This window comes from Python bivittatus, unplaced genomic scaffold (genome assembly GCF_059951505.1).
Source record: "Python bivittatus isolate LINGU-HERP-01145 unplaced genomic scaffold, Pbiv_v1 ctg000070_np1212, whole genome shotgun sequence".
Taxonomy (NCBI): Eukaryota; Metazoa; Chordata; class Lepidosauria; order Squamata; family Pythonidae; genus Python; species Python bivittatus.
The window spans coordinates 16,997,363-17,020,947 of NW_028277034.1; the positions used below are offsets into that span (position 1 = coordinate 16,997,363).

The 23,585-nt window shown below is 34.9% G+C and overlaps 1 protein-coding gene across 1 annotated transcript in view; it reads left to right on the forward strand.

The window, feature by feature from the left end:
- FSTL5 (follistatin like 5) overlaps window positions 1-23,585 on the forward strand; it is a 372,757-nt gene that overhangs the window by 272,732 nt on the left and 76,440 nt on the right. Inside the window, exon 8 of the mRNA XM_088132701.1 lies at window positions 11,281-11,401. Within this exon, the coding sequence (XP_087988827.1) occupies window positions 11,281-11,401 (121 nt within the window). The remainder of the gene's footprint in view (window positions 1-11,280; window positions 11,402-23,585) is intronic.

The following is a 23,585-nucleotide window of genomic DNA, read 5'->3' on the forward strand; positions in this document are numbered from 1 at the left end:
AAAAAAGGATAAATGCACCATATTAGAGGAAGAGAGTTACAAACTGATCAAATCTAAAATTATATTTACTGAATCATGATAAGTAAAATCAAGACTGCTTCTAACGAAGCCTCACTCCTGATACTTCATGGACACATCTATACAATGTTCTTGCTCTAAAATTTTATTATTCTGATTTTTTTTTCAACTTCATAGTCTAGCCTACAGCCTGCTCTTTCATAGTGTTCTCCAATTCAGCTCTGCTTAGCTTTGTATAAAAGCAATAAGGGTATTAATAGTTATAATCAGAGTGACCTTCAGTATCAAGCTGCATGTCATGCTTCTCAGTGCAAGTTGCTAAGAAACATGAGCAGATTGATCCAATTACATACTTTGTCCTACTTGTAGGATTTAACATAGGCATTTAACTGGATACTCTGGGAACAATCTGGAGAAAATATGCCTTTTTTTATTTTAGAGCTTAGTTGGTTAGTTTTCAAAGCTTTCTCACATCTGTTTCCCTGAAAGTCATTTCAAGATGGCAAACCAAATCAACAATATTTAAAACCCCCAAAGTCATAAGCTTATTAAAAACATTACTTAAGCATAATAGCTTAACTAACATTTTAGTTCTAATAAGTCAACTTTTTACACACCACCTAAAACAAAATTATTGAGACCTGACAAATCTTAGGGTTAACAGAGTATCTCATAAGATGAACTGAATCACCAAAACAATTCTGGAACTTACAGCTCCATACATGGTTTCAATTATCCTTTTCATGCATCATCATTCTACATTCACTAGTGTCACATGATTTGATACCATTTTCAAAGGCCAGAAGTAAGTTGGAATCTATTACTGTTAGCTCACTTCCATATATATAAATTTTGTTCCATGCCAGTGAAGTCAATAGAGATCAGAAAAGTGTGTGCCTATTCAAGTCTTGATCAAAATCAAAATCATCATCATCATCATCATCATCATCATCATCATCATCATCATCCCCCAGTAAGGCACTATTTTAACGTGGTTGTGGGGCTTGCATGCTCCAAGGAGGATGAGAGCTGTGCCAGAGGTTCAACTATGCTGGACAAATCTTATCAGAGGAGCCAGACGAAGAGTGTCTCTCCCATAAACAATATGGTGAGACGTAATTTACAGAAAACTATACTGGACTGGTTATCGCCTGGGTCAACAAGGACTGTACTAGATATTCTAATTCCTGGACATCTGGTGACAAGTGGGCTACAGGACTCAGGACTGAGTAACCAGGGCCAGTAGCTACAGGACTATTGGAAGAAAAGTTGTTTACCCATTGCAAATATAGAAAGACTGAAAACAAAGAAATAATGATTTACTAATACAAATCAAGTCCAACAAGAAGAGGATATCTGAAAAGAATGCACCACTTCTGGAAAGAACTACATCCAGAATCAGAAATAACAGAGCAGAGGCTAGCAGATCAACACTGATTTATAACATGAAATAAAGTATTCATAGAAGTAGAATTGGAAGAACTGCAAAGGTCTACCAAGGGCAAAGAAATCAAAGCCTTGTCAGAAGTAGCTCAGACAGTAGAGCCTTTTCCTCAGAAAGAACAAAGCCCTCTAACTAAAAAACAAGAGGAAACAAAGAATAACTGAGCATTCAGAACAGCACAAACAACAGAATAAGGTTGCCTGCATTGAACCTTGTAACAAAGAAACAGCTAGCACAAGTATTAAACAATGCCAATACTGTAATATCAAATATAAGCACCAGATCACTGCAAGAAACAAACCAACTAACATACAGTATGGCTGCAGTTATAACTGAATACCTTGGATGCAAAATCAACAAACAAACAAACAAAAAAAAGCAAAACAGTGCACCACCAAAATGGAAGATCGGGTTGGAAAATAAGATCAATGTGCTAAAATCAGATGCAAGCAACCTAGAGCAGATGAAAGAAAAGAGCTGAAGAACAAGGAGACCAAAGAATACCTGATGAAGAAATATCCCCTAGAAACAAGGAAGATCAAGGAAGCGCTGGAAATAATAAAGCAACAAATAGCAGCCATAGCCAAGAAGATCAGCAGATATGAAGCTCGAAATTTGCACACTACAGGCAGTATCTCCAATTTCAGTTGAATCAGAAATATTTCTACCAATCCATCAATGGAGAGACTGCAGTGAACCAGTCAACACCTGACAAAGAAGAAACAGTGAAGTTCTGAGTGCAACTATGGGACACCCAAAGAAATACAACAAGAATGCAGCTTGGATAAAGGAGGAAGATAACAATAAAAAAGAAGCTGAAAGAACTTGTAATAACAGCAGAAATGGTAGAGAAGAGGGCAAGGAAGATCAAAAATTGGTCAGCACCAGGTGAAGATGAACTGCATGGTTTTCGGTTGAAACATCTGACTACTCTCCACCCATTCATTGCCAAGTAGTTTAACAACATACTACAAGGAGGTGAAATTGAAGATTGGTTAACCTCTGGCAAAACCTACCTGATAATTAAAGATCCAGCAAAAGGGATAGCACCAGGCAACTACAGGCCAATTACCTGCAAAAGGGCATAGGAAGAATACCTGAAGGACAGTGAAGAAGATGCACTGAAGCTAGTACACCATGAAGATTTATGAATACCAAAGAAACCATATTGGCCTATAAAAATACTAAGTGAAGAATGGAAAAGAGAGATGGCACATCAAAGTATTACATGGCCAGTATACACACACACACACCCCTAACAGGCAAAGCAGATAATAACAAGACCTGGCAACGGCTAAGAACATAAAAGTTGAAGAAAGAGAGAGAGGGGCTAATTCTGGCTCCACAAGACCAAGCCTTAAGAACAAATGCATATAAAGCCAGAATTGAGAAGGCAGCAACAGATAGCAAATGTAGTCTCTGCAAAGAAGCTGAAGAAACACTGGACCACCTAGTTAGCTGCTGCAAGAAGATTGCATAGACAAACAAAGTAGCAACAATGGTACATTGAAATATATGCAAGAAATCCCATTTGCTGCAAGCAAGAACTGGTGGGACCACAAAACAGACCCAGTAATATAAAATGAAGAAGCTAAAGTGCTCTGGGACTTTAGAATTCAAACAGACAAGTACCTGCCACACAACACCCCAGACTTAACAACTGTTGATAAGAAAGACAAAAAAGTCTGGATAGCAGACATTGCAAAATCTGGAGACAGCAGAATAGAACAGAAAGAACTGGAGAAAATCACAAAATATGAAGACCTGCAAATAGAAGTAGAACAACTATGGCAAAAAAAGGAAAGATAGTATCAATAGTTATAGGCATCTTAGATGCAATCCCAAAACATCTTGAGCACCACTTGAAGACCATCGGCATTGACAAAGTCACCATCAGTCAATTGCAAAAGGTAGCTTTTCTTGGAACAGCTTATATCCTGCAATGATATCTAACACCATGAAACAACAACATCTGCCTATCCCTTGGGAAGGACTCAGTAGGTGGATAAAAATGTCAAATCCAGTCTAAACATCTGGCTAACTGTGCAACCAACCATAAAAATAATAATGTCCTGCCAGTACTATTTAAGAACACAAAGTTTGCAAAATGGAACCAGAGGATTCAAAACTGTTTATTCAGATGATTTAAGATTGTGCATAGCCTAAAGATTTACTAGATAAGGTGAAGGCAACATAACCTTGAAACATGGCATAATCCAAGGATATTCCCTTAGAACACATTTAGTTTAGTTGGGCTTCCTTTTTTTTTTTTTCCTGCACTTATGGGTAAAAGCAAAAGGGCACTATGCTTCATTTCTGGAAGAATGTATGCATGTATGTATATTAAATTGTCTATGATAATAACCCAAAACAACCTAACTACCCCCAGAACAACAACAGAATACAAACTGACTTCTTCATAAACAACATGATGAAACTTAAAATTGTTAATTCAGTGGCAAACTTTTACTCACAAAAGGTACTCCAGAAAAACTGTTTTCATCACTTCCTGGAAGGACTTTACCAAAGAGGCTAAAACTGCCTTCCATGGGAAAGGGGTTTCAAAGTATCAGTGGCATAACTTAACAATGTTTTCTGGCCTTAGCCTACTTCACCTAACTAAGATGAGGCAAAAGTGGCAGCTTTTCCCAGGATTGTGTCTTGAATATACTATACAAAGCTTTATAAGCCATGTAGTACTTTCACTTCTCCTGGAAACCTACTGGCAGCCAAGGCAGGGCCTATAAAATAGGTGTAGTGTGCTCAAGCCACAGTGCCATCCAATAAGTGAGTCTCTGCCAGGGTGAATTGACCTGATAGGCATGGATTGATGTAATGGTTTTAAAGGGATGTTTTAGTGTACCAACATCAGATTCAGTGTCACTTAAGCACTGGATGCAGGCACGTCTGTCTATATTTGAAAATATATGAAAGATATATTAAATGGTGGAGCAGGAGATTTTTGGACATTGATTGAGTTATTTCTGTATAGAGTGGCCTGCAGATAGTTTGAGCATCAAAGAACAGGTTGGGGGAAGAATTTGCACTTGCGAACCCAGCAGGAACAAACAGGACCAAGGGAATGATCTGCTAAACAGACTGGCTAGTGACAAGAATTGCATTTTTAGAACAGTGGTGAAGATAGCCTGAGAAAGATGCCAGAATTCTAAAAGCTCAGGAAAGAGTTATTTTTCCATATGTCCCCCTAAGCCAGAAGTAAGCCTAAAGTGAAAATACTGAGAGAAGCTGCATCTATCAAGAAAGGGAAGGAGTGAAACATAAAAGAGACTCTAAAAGGCTGTGTCTGTGTAGAATTTTGTATGTATAGTTTGTTAAGCCAGGTCCATTGGAAATATGCACAGATTATCTACCTAAAAGCACCACAATAATTAGCACTGTAATGTAGACAAGAACAACATCTGTGTGTCTGGAAAGTTCTCATCCGTTTTTCCCACCCTTTGACATTTTGAACCAGCTGCTGTTTCTGGATGGTCTTCAAAGGTAGCATTATGTAAAGCATATTATAGAAGTTCACCAGGTAATCACAGTAGCCAGGTCTCTTCCTCCAGGTAGGCCTACATTTCAAACTCCCACCTGGCTAGAGCCTTTACCTGTACATCCAGAAATATGAATCCAGGAAGACCCCCAATTGTGGACTTGTTCTCCTTTGAGAGATAACAATAGAACTGACAGATGCTTAAAATGAACAAAAACAGGAAAATGCAACTCTCTGGCACTTCATTTTGTTGTGGAATTTTCAAAAAGGAATTAGCTGATATGCAATGAAATGAAATCTAAGCATTCTGTTATGCTATTTCTGCTATGTAGACCTGATGCTATTTTCTCCATGGATGCCCAAATCATTTAATAAAAACAAAATCATAAACATGCCATAAAGGTAGCTTTAAGAAGAGTTACCGTAAGAAACATCACAGGTTGAATCCCATTCACAAGCACACTCTTCTCCTTCCAAAAAAGAACATGCACTGGAAGGATTTAGCACAAGTAAATCCTGCATGGTCTCTTAAGCACAGTCAGATAAGTGTGATTGCATAACTCAGCAGGACGTTTCATTCTTCAGATCCCTTTTGCACTGTGTACCAACAGACAGGATGTTCAGCTTTCTAAACAAGATTATTTTAAAAATGTAGCTACTAGACTCTAGTATATATATAATACACATAACAGAGAACTTTATAGTTAAGAGTGTTTGCATGGAATAATAGGATACAGAGGTTGGTAACAAATTTAGCATCCAACCTTTCTCTAGCTTAGAATTTGTAATATCAGAGCGCTACCCACACTTTAAACTGTAAGCACGCCGCAACTGTAGGCATGTAAGCCATAGGAATCAGCAAAGTGTATGATATAAATTATCTTTTCTGCATGCAGTCAGAATGTTTCTGTGGGTCAGTTCAGACTGAAACTTGCTGTCTGAAATTATATATCCCAGAATGGCAGATATCTAATCTGGGATATATCCCCAATCACAAAGAAGAAGAAGAAATGACCAAGAAAAGATGAGTCTAAAAAGATGAGAGAGGGAGGAAATACCTTCTTTTCTAACTTCTGACTTCACCCATTAAAAATGAACTTTTATGTAGCTTGGCACTAGTTAACTTTATGTTAATTGTATTTGGCATTGGAACCATAGTATTGGGGCAACTGCTTTAAATCTTTCCCTTGTCATAGTCTCAACTGGCAGTATCTTATCTCATACCTGGCATTCACATCTGGAGGAGTGCTGCCATTGTCCCTGGGCATTGTCCCTGCCACAGTTACAAATATGAAGTCACATTGCTCAACTAAAAAAGAGAGAAAGCTGGACTGGAAGTACAACAGAATCCCTCATCCTTTACCTACCTCAGGAGTATGAAAAGTATGGCCAAAGGCCATACATGTCCTGGCTGAGGATTGGTCATGGGCTTGACTAGTTTTCCCAATCTTCTCTACCCCATAGCTGCCACTGCTGACTTCCCACAGCCCAATAATTCTGCACTTTATTTGTTAATCAAATTTATATGTGTGCCCATTTATCCAGTGAAACTCTGGGCAGTGAATAGAATAAAAATATAATCAATCCACAATCCCCCCAGGGAGGGAGGGAGGGAGGGAGGGGAGAGGAGAGGAGAGGAGAACCAAAAATCTAAGTCAACCCTCCCTTACAAATCTCAGATCATACACAATGCCCATAGGCCCACACCAGCACTTGTACCTGGGGGAAAAGCCAGGCTTCATTGCCTTACAAAAGGCCAGTAAGGTCAAGGCCATCCATATCTCTAGGTGGAGGCTGTTCCATAGGGCATGCACCATAACCGAGAAGGCATGGTTCCTAGAATCTGCCAGCTACAACTGCTTTGGTTTCTCTCAACATAAAGCTTTAAAACATTAGATATTGTTTGTTTGTTATAATAATAATAGACTAGCAATTGTTCTTATTAATATTCTTATATTGGTTACCTTTGCTAATTATTGATTTGGTTTCAATAATTATTAAAATCAACATTAGATTATCTTTATATGTTGTATTAATCTAATGTTACTTTGAAAATTATTATTCAGTTTTATGCAGCCTGTTAATACATTTTTATTTCTTTTTTGTTTTCTTTTTTTCCTCTTTTTCTTCTTGACTGTGCTTTTAAATATCTGTTAAAATAAAATAAAAGTGGAAAAAGAGGGGAGGAAGAATTCCAGAATTCCAGAAATCATGCTTTGCATGCTTTTCTCTCTCTCCCCCTTCCGAACACACACATGCTGGCCATAATGCACATACACGTGAGATGCAACATATTTGTTGTGAGATGGACGGTATCTAAATTTGAAATATAAATAAATAAAATAAAATATTCTTTTGTTACACAGAAGAAAATACAGATATCTCCAGTAGTAAGTGCTGGTATTAGGGCTGGAAAGAATTCCAAAAGCCATGGTCTGCATGCTGTTCCTACCTTGTTGTTATGTCTAGTGCTAGAAGCATGATAATGATAATAATGATAAAGTACTTCAGTTCTTTATGGCGATAATAGCAGGATCCTGGGAAAATGTAAGACTGTTTTTAAAGAGATGCAGAAAGATGTTTCTTCATGCCCCAAAACATTTTTTTTGGAACTGAATACAAAGCTGTGCAAAGCCCTAATTATTTCTAGTTGGTCTGCAACTTTTCCTTTTTGGACATGTTACTTGAGCATGAGATTCTGTCTAAACTCCAGAGGTTTTAAATGAAATAGACTATGTAGATCCATTCAGCCTGGCTTTAGGCCTGGGTTTGAGACTGACACAGCTTCGTTGATCTACCCAGAACCTACAACGAACTGTTGATTCTGTTGTCCTTTTAGAGATACTTAATATCACTGACTTTGGTATCATTCTTGACTGCTTTATAGGAATGGAATTCAGAAGAACAATTTTACTGTGTTCATAAGACATTTTTACTGTGTTCATAAGATTTTTGTCCATATTAAGCTGATCTGCAAACTCTCTCTTTTTTCTGGCAAGTTAAATATACTTAATTATTTCCCAGTTGGATTCCTATGATGCAGTGTACTTTGGAATACTTTGAAGAATCTTTAGAAACTTCAATAATTTATAACATAACAGCAAGAATGCTAATTTAAATTTGCAAGTTTAAACATATTATGGTGTTACTATAAGAGCTACAGAGGCCATCAGTTGCTTCTCACTATGATACAATCTTGGTGTGACATTTTATAGCTCCAAAGCTCTCAAGTCCAAGGAACCTCCTACATCAGTTTGCCTATTTCCTAATATCTAAAAGAAAATCCCTTTTCTATTCCCAGCTACAGTGGAAGTACATTTGGTTAGAGCCAAGAAAGACCTCAGTGCTGAACCTAAACTTTGGAACTCATTATTTCAGGAAGATTGACTGGTAATCTCTCTGATGGTGTTTCACTATCAAATCAAGATTCTTTTTAGGAAAATATTCATTAAAATGGCTGCATAATCCCTTGCTTCTTCCTGCTTTTTATTTTTTATTTTTTTGTTTTAAAAAGTGTTTTTTCTTTGAAACGTTCTAAATCTTGCATTTATTCTAAATGTTGTAAGACATCCAGTGTGATGCTTATGTATTGGAAAAGTGAGATAGAGTTTATTATATAGATAAATAAAACATCTTGTCTTATACCAATCTATATTTAAACAAAATTAAAACATGTATTAGGGTTCACTACTGAATTATCTGTGACATGCATTTGATTTTTTTTTTTTTTAATCAAAGGAGAATGGGTAGAAGAAAGAAGTTAGAGATAGCATCTCTTTGCTATGGGCTTACACATATCTCCGTTAAAACAGTGATCTACTTTCCCAATTTACTTAACTTCTATTTGGCTTTGATTAGTTGCCTTGGAACTTCCTTTGGTTCACCACCTCCTGTCCTTGTATTTATTTGTACATTTAGTGCAACCTTTCAATGCAGTCTTCAGAGAACAATAATGGTATGAGATTGTCCTGTGAAAATGATTGTTTAACCTTTCCAGAGCCATAATAAAATAGTTGCTATGTTGGATTGCTAGCTTTTTATTTTTAACTTTCATGTCGGTAGCTCTGATCTGAACTCTACTAAATTACAACAAAGGCAATTTCAGTATTTTACTGTGAAGATGTGAGAACAAGAACACATCCGGTTTCTGATGACTGACCATCAAAACTGAATGGATCATATGGAACTGACATGAGTATTTGATACTGTGTAAAAACACAAACACAATACAAAATAGAGCATCAGACAACCTATATGTCAGTGACAGAGAATAGACTGTAGGTACCAATGATCATTTGTGCCAAGAGCCAATAGCAGATTTTACACTGGTGGCATGAAGACATAAATTTACCCTGATATCAGCAACAGTCTGTTAGATAATACTGAAAGTTAGTCTGTGTATATAGTCTTGGGAGAGGATTCTATCAATCAATCAATCAATCATCTTATCTCTTGTTGTACCAATAAATCAAAGTAGGATTGCTGTTACTTTTTGACTCATAATGAGTTCTGAGTAAGAATTTGTTACTGATCTGAGCAATGACATGATCTACATTTTCCTCTTTCTTTTGTTCCTTTCTTTTATTTGCAAATTATGCAGTTGGGTATAATAATGGAATTTTAGTATTTCATAACTGCAGATTTGCAGAAACAAAGTATGTATATGAACAGAGGAAACAGTTGATATACAATAAACTGTATTTCTTTGAGATTTCATGAAGATGCATGTCTTAGAAAATATCTTATATCCGTACAAAAAAGCAAAAACCTAAATGAAGGACAGGAATTTGCTCAATTTCATTATTAAGCAATTGAAAAATTGCTCTTTGATCTGTGCTAGTCCACATGTGAGACAGATTAGAAGTACTTAATCAATTAACAGTTAGAATGTGTTAAAAACCCATTGGGTTTATTGAGGCCATCTGAGAATGCCTGAAACCCTTTGATGCACTGTATATAAATTCCACAGTTTCTGAAGGAAAGAAGATCACCAAAGATGGAAGGGCAACTTTGAGGGATCTATCTACCCTGTCCTAAAGGAGAAGATTCTGCTAGCCACGCGAGATTGCCAGCTAAATTTTATGTTAAACTTAGATGGCAATTGATTGACTAACACTAAGGCAAATGTCCTTGTAGCTACAAATGTAACAATATCTTAAAAAGGGGCACTGATTTTGGAAAAAGTATCACTTTCAGACAGGAAAATATTAATTGCTGTATGGCAGAACACTTAGAATCATAAAGTGATTTACTGCTGTTCCTATAATTCCAACTTTCTATGGCAGACATCAGTGCTGAAAAGAGGATATATGAGGATCTATCTATTTAATCTGCATACCCATTATAGAAGTATCTAGTTGTAAAAGTCAAATTTGGTTGTTGTTGTTGTTCTAACTTTGTACACTGCTCAGAGTAACTGTTGTGAGATGGGCAGCCATATAAATCATTTAACTAACTAAATAAATTTTCAGAGAAACCAAAGTTTTTCCATCTTGAATTGTTATGAATAAATTAAAAAATATATGTTCAGTTCTTCTGGAATGTTTCACAAGAAGGTTTTTGTGTGCTGGGATTTTGCCTGTTCATTCCTGAGAACCTCTCAACACAACCTATGACACTGTTTTTGAAAACTTTCATTTTCTGGTGTTAGTGGAATTTTAATATTGCATTATAAATTGTACAGCATTAGTTGACTTACATCATGACAAGCTACATGTGACAAGCTAAAAAGTTACTTCAATCAATCCCTTAATACTAACCTAGTTGAAAGAAGATTCATTTACAATAGTACATGCTCATAAAGGTCTGAACAAAATATAGAATGGGAAGATGAAATTGTTAGAACTTCCTGAAGCTTTCAAGTATTTATTTTGCTTTCTATATACTTATTATTTTTAATATAATTTTGTGTGGTTTGGACCCTGTTGAAGCATAAAACATCCAACAAATAAAGAGTTAAATGAATTTAAAGGTGGGTCTGAACAACTTGTTGTCCAACACACTATATCAAATATATAGTGGATCACACTAGTCATCCAACATCTACAGCTCAGATAATGAATATTGTAGTCTGACTGGGGACATGAATATCATGGAGGGTGAAACACTGTCCTCTGACAAAATGCAGTCAATATCTACTGAATCAGGTTTGTATGGCTTGTATGTTTTGAAGTCCTTATGAATTAAAGGTGGTTTAATTCTGGTATAATTTATAATAAAGAGATTATAAACTCTGACACATCATTGTCCTTCTTAGACAAATTCAGTAGAAAGGATAATGTTCCCAAGGTAAGTGTGATCCCCTCTTCTTCTTTTTCTTTAGGATTTTGGAGATGATGGGTCCCTATATATTACTAAGATTACCACAACTCACATGGGAAATTATAGCTGCTATGCAGATGGCTATGATAAACTCTATCAGACTCATATTCTTCAAGTGAATGGTAAGAAAAAGATGTTCTTTTTGCTAAGTTGTGGAGTAAACTTACATTTAATATGTAAATGTACATTTAACTGGGTTTCTTAATTGCAATGTGGAAAAAAGAGACATGGATACTAAGTTTTCATTAATAATTTCTATTAGAAACTTGCAGAAAATATGACTTAATTAGTACATGTAACATTCTTAAAACAATTAATACTTGGTGAAAAAAGAAAGGAAGAGTACATAGTTTATTTACTATGTACCTTGCGTTCTCAACACAGTAAGCAATATCCTTTCTTAGTGTGAAGGAATGGTTGGATGAAGGCCGCACTCGAGGAGATAAGCATTCCCTTAGCCCTCAACAGAAGCGTGGGAAGTTTAAGAAGATGAGACTGGCACCACCCTAAGGAATTCACGGTGTTTTGGCTTGCTGGCTTGGGAAGTTAGATTCAGTCTGGAGAGATTTCTGTTTTGAGGTGGAAGCTAATAAACGCAACAGAACTGTATCTGCACTGTCTCGGGGAGTTCTTTGGGCTGAACCTGACACTTAGTATACCATCTCTAGAATTATAGGTATTTATGAGAAAGAGTTGCCTTGGATAATGACTTAATCATCTGATTGCATAGCCCATGAACAATCTGTTTCTGGCTCTGATGGGTTTTTATTACACAATATGCTTTATACGTTAAAAATGTTCTCAATTAAAGAAAAACGGAAACTTATAGTGAACAATGTTAGCTATTGTAACTTAAAAGCACTCAGTGTCTTCTTCTCTGTTAAAGTTAATGTTTAGATTAGAATTTGAAAATCTTTCATAGAAGATAGTTATCTAATTTGCATATTAGTTTCCTAGATAAAATGATCAGAATCACTGTAATTTCCTATAAAAGCAGGAAGCAATCAAGAGTCATTAGATCTTTGATACTCTAAAGGAATGCTAAGAAGAGGGTGCTATTACCTGTCCTTAGATCAAAGGAGCAACTCATTTACCTTTTTGCATGCCACCCAAATAGTTGTTGATGGAAAAAATATGAAAAATAAAACAAAAGTAAGCAACGTGCAATTTACAGTATTATTTATTAATTACTTGGTTTAATACTTTTCTGAAAAATAATTTGCATATTGAACGTTTTTTAAAAGATGTATATATTCAGCTAAAATGGACCACAAGAAGATCAATGCATTTTTCAGATAAAGGTGATTCAATGGGTTATGTTTGTAATTTAGCCATTCTGCCTCTGAAGACAGACAAGTGAGTCAGTACTTATTCCAATGGAAATGATTAATTAAGGTAAAGACATTTGTATAATAGAAGAGTCAGCAGAAGGCTAATGAGTTAATAAGGTTAAGTTGATTTTAATATCTAATATGGTATACTTTTAAAATGACTAGACTGGATTGTAAGCACTCTTTCAGTATGTATATCTGTTGATTGACATGAATCAGCAACCATTTTTATGATTTTAAGTGCTAATATTTTATCATTCATTGTTACCTTTATTTTTTTCTATATTTTCCCTTTTGCACTGTAACTTTATATTCTCTTGTATCTCAGTGTGAGGTTAGATATTCATATTTTTCTGATGAATCAAAATATTGAATGAAATGACACACTTCCTGTGCCATGGTGAACTGATATCCTGCTCGTTAGCAGGACGTTTGTGAGGGGAATCACGGCTGGATGCTGGATCCAGGCCGGCGAAATCTCTCCAGAAGAAGGAGAGATCATTGATCTTATCCACGTGACTACAGACACCCGGTCTTCATGAGTAGGCCATGAAAACTACCGTTTTGGGGTTGGTTTATGAGTGGAGTGGCTGGGAGTTGGGATTTTATCAAGCTCCCACTTGCAAAGCAGTCTTTCATGGACATTAAGCTCAAATGAGCCTCATTTCTTAATCACCTTTTTGGATTATTATTTTGTTCTTGTTGACTGGAGAGATTAAGACTCTTTGGATTGGCAAGGTTTTATTCTATTCACTGGGTGAGTTTTCGCCTCCTTAGAGGATGATGGTATAAATTTGATTTTAAAATGTTTGAAAAATCTATTATTTTTTTGGACTATGCAGCAAAAGGGTGCTTAGTTTATGGATCTTGGTAACTTAACAATGGATTAAGGGGCCAGAGGGATTTAGAATTATAGCTTTGAATGAATTAGATTTTTTTCTTGTGAGAAAATGGCAATTGCTTTGGATTGTTTTGGTTTTATGATAAGGAGACCTTGAAGGTTGGACCCTAAAAGGAGTTAGAGGATAAAGAATATGAAGCATATTGATATCTATATTGCAAACTCTTGAATATCTCACTACCAAGCTTCTTGATAGAATGGATCAATTGCTTGATAAGATGGACAGAGCGTGATATAATGAAGTTATAGAACAAGAACAAGTTGCAATGGATATCTATGAAATTACTTTGAGGGGGGACTTAAATGTAACACAAATGGATCTGATGGATGACTTATTTCCTAAAGGAGATATACAGATACCGAACCAAGAATCTGAGTTGGATATATGTTTTTCTTGCTGGATATATAAAAGAGCTCTGTTAAGGTTTTGAAGGACTTTATTCCAAATGACAAGCAACAGAATAAACTTTATTAACTGGATATACAATAAATATTTTTGCCTTGAGACACAGATGACCAGCAAACTACCTCTGGGACTCTTTTTGAAGGGGTTAAAGAATATTTTTTTTAAAACTCAGGGAAGAATACAAAGTTGATTTCTTCAATCAGGGCTAAAAGAGGAAAATAATTACATCTGGTTGCCTTTACTAGACTTTTGCTGACAAATAATGATTGATGAAACATTTGGATTTTGTTTTCTTTTTTTTTTTTACTTAAGAGATGGGCTATGGAGAGAAGAGAATTTATATTGCATTTAGAAATGGTGAAAAGCTATGAAAATTGTCTTCTTTTCTCTTTCTCTTTTTTTTTTTGTCCTCTTTTCTTTTCTACACCCCCTTTTTCATTTTGTATTTTCTGTTTGTATTTTTTGTATTTTGTATTGGCTTTTAGTCTTTTCATTAAATAAAATTAATAAAATTAGTTGAAAAAATATTGAATGAAATATTAACTTTTCAGCAAGTATATGTGTGAGCAATAATAAGATACATGAGAGATAAAAAGTGCCAGTTTAATGTCATTAAATATTGTTAACTCTGGTTAAAACAAAAACAGCAGAAATGTCATATTTACCCAGAGCTCTCCACTAGCTTCCATGTATATGGAGGGTAATGGTAATGATGAGATAATGCAAAGGTAAGCTGTAAAGGGATTTTCTCATTGATTTCTTCTCACTACAGACTTTGCTTATCACTTCATCATATTGACATACAAGAGAAAGGGGGATAGAATCAAAGTGGCTCACTGCGTCAAGAACATTGATAAATGGTATCTCTTATACAGTATTCTGGTACTAAAATGGAATTAATCCAGCCAGGCAGTTTATAGCCTCCAAGCACTATGGAACATCAACCTCAACTTGTAACTGAAAAGATTCTTCATAATTACCATTCTAAGAAAGAGAGTCATAATTAGAGAGTACTGTATAGATGGATCCTTGCCTCCCATCCCTCCAACTGTCCTTTCTGTACAGCAAAAGAGGATGGTTTTCTTCTTGTCTTACTTCACATACTGCCAAACTCTAATAATAAACATAGTTTTCTACACTGACTGATACATAATCAGTGAGCTGCAATGACAATAACTTTGCAGAGCATGAATGTACTTATTACCTTCATTCTTCAAATGTTATACAAACTAAAGACTATCTCCTATATTCATGATAGATGGGAATAAGCACACCTTCTACATGTGATGGGTGATGTAACGGTATAAAGATAATATGCTATCCCTGAAACTTAATATAAGATTGATCATTCAATTAATACCTGAAGACAGCTATTATGTTGAACATATGTTTCGTGTTCTCTAGATAGTTGCTAAATAGTTGCTACTGCCTCACAGGAAAGACATGTTGCTGGGCAGCAATTCTGCAAATTCTCTTTCAAAATTCTGTTTTTATGAAGATGGTATGCATAATTAGTGCAGTTTTCCTAGAACACTGGACAAGGTAAAAGCATAAAGCACATGTACTGACTACTGAAAATCCAGTAGTAACTATATTTCTAGTCTGCCTGTCTCCTTTTTTCAAGGAGTTCAACACCAAATAGAAGGGAATGAGGGATATTCTTCAACTTGGCCCTAAACAGCCAGAACTGCATTATGTACTTGGTGGTGGCAGTGTTTTGTTTTGTTTTGTTTTGTTTTGCAGCTGTATCACACTATTAAGTTCAATTTCTGATTCATTAAGTCATCTATATCTTTTTTGCATGACCCACTTCTGCCAGACTCTGCTCATGCTTTTGATTTTTCTTAACAATGTTTGTTTGTTTGTTTGTTTCTCTGCTGAAATTCATATGGTAGACCTCTATTCATCATTCCAGCTTGTAAAGATCCTCTTGAATACTTACATTGTTCTCTATCCATATCTTTATCTTCTTGTCATCTATTAATTTTGTAAACCGAATTTGTAACCCCAAATCAAAGTCATTTATGAATATATCCAACAGTAAAAAGCCTAGAAATGAGCCTTACTTATTTCTCCATCCAACTTAATCTGAATCCACTGATGTATACTTGTTTGGTTAGATTATTCAACCAGCTCTGCATCCATGTAATGACAGCACTGAGACAGCCCTCTTTTTTGATGATACAAACAATTTCCAGTCCTCTGACATTATGCCTCTCCTCCATGATTTTCAAAGTTCACAGAAATAGCCTCCAATATGATATCTGCAAGTTCCTTCTAGATTTTTGGATACTCGATTTAGTCCTGGAGACTTGAACTTGTTCATAATAAACATCTCTAACTATCTTCTTGTTTAAGTTTTGTTGCCATTCCATCCTTTGTCAATTGTTCCACTTATTTCCTTTGAACATATTTTGCCTTCAATGAGAAGACCAAAACAATAGTGCTAAGAAGCTCTGCTCTTTCCTCCTAACCTGTTATCATCTTATCATTTTCTCCAACAACAGGGCTGTCTCTTTCATTTCTCCCTCTTACTACTGACATAGTCAAGGTAGCCTTTTCATTCATTTTAGCTTCCTTTGTGAGCCTAAATTCCATCTGTGTTTTAGACTTCCTGACTATTCATTAACATACATTACTTTCTGGTACATTTCCCTGGTGAGTATACTGATCTTCCATTTCCTATACCTGACTCCTTCAGCTCAGTCAAAAACACTCTCTGTATTCACAGTGGTTTCCTAAACTGCCCCTGAAGTTTTCTTTCTCATTGGAATTGTGTACAATTATATTTCCAGTATCTCATTTTGGGGAAGTCCCCAACCATTCTGCATTCCTTCTGAACAGAGGCTTTTCATCCATGGGATCTTGCCTAAAACCTCTCTTAGCTTTCTGAAATTGGCTTTTCTGAAATTTAGTGTGCATGTACAACTATGACCTTATTCTGTAATATCATAAAATGCAGGATAACACAATCACTTACTCAAGGTCCCCACTGCTTTCAGTTCAACTGTTGCTTCGTTATTAGTTACGGTCAGATGTAGGAAAACCACTTACTTGTATCTTCTCCAGTCTTCTGGAAAATGAAATGGTCAGCAAAACCACTGAGGAGTGTTGAGGATCCTGCAGTCTTGGTTAATTTGGTTTGTCAACAGATGTCCAGTTATTTGAAATCTACCAAAAGTCCTGTAACCCAGTCAAAAAGGACATTATCCAATTTTTTTCCAGACTTGGTAGTCTGAAATACATTAGCACAATGATAAAGCTGAAAACCAAGAAAATTATATCCCCCCCCCCCCGCAATCATTCAATAGTCATAATTTTGATTTTTTTTAAAATCTGGGGTTTATTCAGTCCATTAAATAATCTTAATAAATGATTAATCTACTTAAAATACCATAAAGGTATTAGCATAGGAATACTCTATGTAAATATGTGAATCATGAAGTAATATTCATTTTTACAATACTTACTGTTGCCCAAAAGCTCTATATCAATTTTTATGTAAGAAGTTTATTTTTATCAGAGATTTAAAAATTGATATATTTATATCTACAAAAGTTACTTCCTTTGGAATAACTATTCCCAGATATTTAAAATAAATTAAGCCACAATTAGCTTCCCTACCCAAAGATCAAGATGTTGAGACTATAGAAAATAAATGAGACTTATTCCAATTAACTGAATAACCTGATAAATAAAGCATTGCACTATATCAACACTATATCACCATATACTAAGTTTGGTATAGAAACATAGAATTGTGAAATTGGAAGGGACCACAAAGATCATCTAGTCCAACCCTCTGTAATATGCAGGAAAACCATTTAAATCATTCTTGGGAGGTATATGTACAGCTTGTTCTTAAAATCTTCCAAAAATGGACAGCTCACAAGCTCTGTGGCTAGAAGGTTCTACTGTATAGACAATAATGCTTATCAATCAAATATATATCGCCATATAGTAACAACTTATACTCAACTTTGGCCACTGTTTTACCTGAATTTATTTAGACACAAGTTTATATACTGGTCTACTTCCAAGGAGTCACAGTAGTTTAAAATGAAATATAATTAAAACCATTAAATTAAAAAATATATATTTCTAATAGTTAGGTAGGCAGACAGCCCAGGTCCACTATCCATACTAAATGTTCCTCAAAATATAATGTCTTCATCATCTTATAAAAGATGAATAAGGATTCCCATATCTCAGGAGGTGTTCCATAATGTGTTGTCCTTTGTCTAATAAAACAGAGCAAATAAGTTAAATATATAAGGACTTAAAATACATCCTTAATATAGTCCATGATACACCTTCAGAGATGAAGAGTTAATTCAATTTGTAATAACCCTAGCAAACGAAGTAAAGTAGTGCATGTTGATCTAAGTAATAAAAAAGGAGAAAATTCATATTTTAGCCAGACTTGTTTAAGAAATTTCCACAGCACCACACAAAAAAAACCTTTGGACATCCAATTTCCAGGCATTTAATAATTAAAGGATCCACTTTTACCAAAAAATAAAATAAAAAGCAACAAGACTTTTAAGATTTTTTTTTTCTTACATATAGATGTTCTGCAGATGTATTATTTGGTGTGGATTTATGGCACAATTGATACATACACACAGAGTGTTATTATATGTTTATGCTTCATGTAAAAAAAAAATTGTGGCAACGATAAAAAATAATAACTATCAACACCACTAATCACACAGGAAACAGTCAACACAGAGATATGACAGAACCTCCAACTTATCAGCCAAATAAATAATCTACCCACAAAAAAGCAAAACATAATCCATCCATATGACTATCCCATCCAATCGTGCAAATTAGGTAAGACAGGATATATAAACATACTCAACCAATTAACCTCACTTCCCCAAAACACCTGCACTGATGCTGTTACCTAGTAAGGAATGAAATGTCTGCAACCCAAACACCAAGCTCAGACAACTCAGTGATGCAATGATTCATAATTTAAACAACAAAATGGGAATGGGTAGGAATTAAGGAACTTTTGAGTACAAGATGACCTGTACCAGAAGTCTTAAAGCTTTTATGAATGACAATGGCAAGTTAATTCCTTTTATATACTTGAAAGGAATAGTCAGTGAATCATACAAAGCAAAGATATTGGGACTGAGTGAAAGACTGAGAAAATTTTTGTGCTAAAAGTAGAGTGGAAAATTTAGTCCATATAATTTTTGAATGTCATCTGTATGAACAAATAAGACAGAAGTATATAAAGCAGTATATTACAGTTAGACCTTATATATCCTCATTATTGTATAGTACTGAATGTAAACAGGTGGTGAAGGGAATCAATTTTATATGACATAAAAGTAGCTTTTTCTAAGATTACATATGACAACTATTTTTTTCTAAGAAATTATAGATACCATTAAATCTATGAAAACAGGAAAAATCTCCCAATCTGGATAGTTATCCCAATGAGTGGTACAAGACATAACAATGTTCATATCATTCAGAAATATATTGTTGTTAGAACTATTGTATCAGGGCTGCAAAAATACAGATGACATTTTACTTAGGAGTACTATTAGAGCAGCAAAGAAATACAGAGGTTCTAATAATGCTACACTAGAGTAAAGGCCAAATTTTAACTAGAGTCTTTCCTTCCAAGTAAAGAGAGAATTTAAGTTAATTCCTCATTACATCAATGATCTATCTGGTATTTAACAGTCAAAAACAAATAATTGTTTAGTCCAATAAGCAAAATAAGTCTTACTTTCTGAAGACAATCTGAGATAATGAAAGATTAGTTCCTCCAGCTTAATTCAGAAATTACCTATTTTAATACTTTCATTTGAGTTGATTTCAAATTAGGATTTATTACATATTATAAGCAGACTACCATTCCACTGTTCTCAAATTTTATAACAGAGGATTGTGATTGCAAAAAAGAACAACATAAACCCATTAATTTAAATTCTAAGCATATCAGTTTCCTATTTCCCAAACTATTAATTTCCTTCCTTGGAACTCTTCAGTTAATAATTCTTCAGTGTATCTTTCAGTACAAATTGTCTACAGTCATTCAATATGATTGACATCTAAAATATGTTTTCCTCCATTCTTGCACATTGAATTCAGGAGAAAAACTATAATAACAGAACTGAACTGAACCAGAAAAAGAACATATACAAGTTAAATATTACAATATAAAGGAACACCATAGCATATATTAAAAAAATGAAATTTAGTCATGCTGCTAAAGTTCTCCATTTCTTAAAGATATAAAACACATGTTGTTGAATGTAGTATTTTACATTCTGTACTTTAATTTATTCTCATGTATACTGTACCTCTTCCATTGACTTAGTTGGATACACTAGAAAAATATTTCTTCTAACATATATAATCAACAGTCCCCCACATATTGCCATTTCAGCATAAGATGAAATGGCAAGGAACCCATTTGATGGTACCGTAGCACTTATCTATAACTGCTTTACAAATGACTACTTCCTACTTTGAAATGTAACTTCTAGGCAGTGAAACAATGTCATTGCTTGGTAATTAGTAAGAGCTAGTAAATATCAGTATTAAAGTTCATAATTTTGATATTTCAAAAATTATTATCATTTTGTGTATAATTATTACTGAGATTCAAAATACATCAAAATAATTTCATTTTTAAAATTACATATTTAAAGCAGGCATCAAGCTGAGCCTGTAAACAGCTGGGAAAGTTCTGAACATTCTGTTTCATAGAGGCAGTATTGATTATTTATCTTTTATCTTTCATATTGTCACATTTCAACAAATGAGTTACAAGATGGAATTGGAGTGGTGAATGCAATCTTTGTTTGTTTAAAGCAAAATAAATATAAAAGAATTAGGAAATTATTCTTTTACAGATTGGTTTCTTTGCAAAATTCTGCTCATATATTATTAACCCTCTTGTCAATTTATATTAAATATTTAAAATAAGGTGGGCTTTAGAGAAATGTACTGTTTACTGCAGACTTTATTTATTTGGGCTCCAAGATCACCGCAGATGGAGACTGTAGCCATGAAATTAAAAGACGCTTGCTTCTTGGGAGAAAAGCTATGGCAAACCTAGACAGCATATTAAAAAGCAGAGAAATCACCTTGCTGACAAAGCTCTGCATAATCAAATCTATGCTTTTTCCAGTAGCAATGTATGGCTGTGAGAGCTGAACCATAAGGAAGGTTGAGCGCCAAAGAATTGATGCCTTTGAATTGTGGTGCTGGAGAGGTCTCTTAGGAGTCCCTTGAGCTGCTAGACGGTCAAACCAGTCAATCCTAAAGGAAATCAACCCTGACTGCTCATTGGAAGGATTGATACTGAAGCTCAAGCTCAGATAATTTGGCCACCAAATGCAAAGAGATGACTCTTTGGAAAAGACCCTGATGCTGGGAAAGATGGAAGGCAAAAGGAGAAGGGGACAGCAGAGGATGAGATGGTTAGATAGAATCACCGAAGCATGAAACTAAGCAAACTCAGGGAGGCAGTGAAGGACAGGAAGGCCTGGCGTGATGTGATTCATGGGGTCACAAAGAGTTGGACATGACTTAATGACTGAACAACAATTGTTTACTGCTCAGCAAATGTATCTTTAAAAATCCTACTGCAACAATAATAGGAAGTGGTAAACAAAAATGATTTTTTAGTCTTAGTTCCCATTTTGCTTGCTATAGGTCATGTGGAATAAAAGTCAGTTTAAAAGGAGTTTAAAGATGATAAGAAATATTTACGATAATGTATTCACAGATAATGTAGTTCTGCTTATAAGCAAACCTGAAAGATATCTGTTAATGTGAGTAGCCTATTTAAATATTTGATCAAATATCTAATTAAAACTATACCTAGCTATGAAAGGAACGGATTAAATACAGAAAATAAAATTAATTATAGAACATCAGAGGCTTCTTTTATTCCCTGGAGAGAAGCACCAATATGATATTTAGGTATTTGGATTCAACCCAACTTGGAAACTACTACAGTATTAGCTACAACAAACAATTTCAGCAAGTAAAACAAGATCTGGCTAGTTGGATTCGGTTAATAATATTGTGTCTTGATAGAGTATCTGTGATAAAAATAAATGTTCTGCTAGAAATCTTTTTTTTTTTTTAACACACAACTAGTAGTGACTTTTTTAATGGTAACACTGAAAATTATATATATACCTATAGCTCAGCTAAAACAGATGATTTGGATTATCCAAACATATTACCTGGCAGCAATTACAAGCAATAAATAAATACAAGCAATAATTACAAGCAATTACAAGCAACAATTTTCTTAATTCAAAGGAGTTTGATCCTAGAACAATAGATCATTTTGGTACTCCTGAAATATATTTCAAGCCACATTAATTCAAATTTTAAAATATGCAGAATAATTGATATATGAACCCATCAGGTACATGATGACTTCTTCTAATTTTGTTCCCAGAATAGCATTTCTATGAGATGGTTTGAAAGAGAGAGAGCGACTGGCCAAAAGTCACCAGTGGGAATTAGTTCAGGACTTTCAAAAATATGCAGTATTAATTTCATTTGAGAACCATGTGAAAGGCTCACAACAAACATATACATTTGTATGTCTATCTGTGTGCATGTGTGTGTGTGTGTGTGTGTGTGCACAGAAGTGTAAGTGAAATTTAAGAGATAAGCCCTACTTTGCCAAATTTCCTTCTCCCTGTGATCTACAAAAATTTCATCCTGCCCTGTCTGATGCAAGGCCTGCAAGTTTCTGCATTTTTGCAAAGAACTATATGTGTGCATTTTAACATCCCATGGATCAGAGATGGGGTATTGGCTAAAATGCCTTCCTCTGCTAATAAAGAGAGTAGAAGAAAGCAATCTCATTTATAATATAATCTATTAAATAACATTTCAGCACTTCTGAACGGTTCATTCTAAAACAGTTGCTTATTTTCATTAGCTGTGGAAAAAATGGGGTTTGTGGAGGGGACAGGACCCGGATTGGCCTAGTAGCCAGAAGTGCTTTATCCCTGTTTTATATTGCAAACTACAGTACCAGAAATTCGATTTTAATCTGAGTAAGCCATCGGTATTAATTAGGAAGCTGTATTATAGTGCAGAGCTTCATTTGTATATGACAAGTTGTATTTTGCAATTATATCACACAATAGCTTTGTCATTCAATATGAAAGCAGCTTTTCTAATAGCGTAGTCATAAATAACTAAATACTGTATAATCCTCTGATTACCACTCAGCAAAATAAGATTTTTTTGTTGTTGTTGTTCCATAACTTGTATTGGCTTTGACTCTTAGAATTTAATTTACTCATACAAACCTAGAGAGCAATTTTCCTACAAACTCTATTATAAACTAACGCTTAACAAACTGATACTTGCCATAGTTTATTGAATGCAGTCCTGACTGGTGTAGCCCTCCATAGCACAAGCTATTAGCAGAAAGGAAATGGCTGGCTGAGGAATTCTGGGAGTTGAAGTCCACACATCTTAAAGTTGCCAAGGTTGAGAAACACTGTAATAGAGCATACAGTACTGGAAGCATATATAAAGCTTCAAGTTCCTGGCTATTGTGGTGCATGTCTAAGAAATGAAAGGAGAATCATTGTTTGTTGCTGCTATTGAGAGAAGGGTTTGGAGAAAACAAAATGGAACAATATTTAGCAGCATGC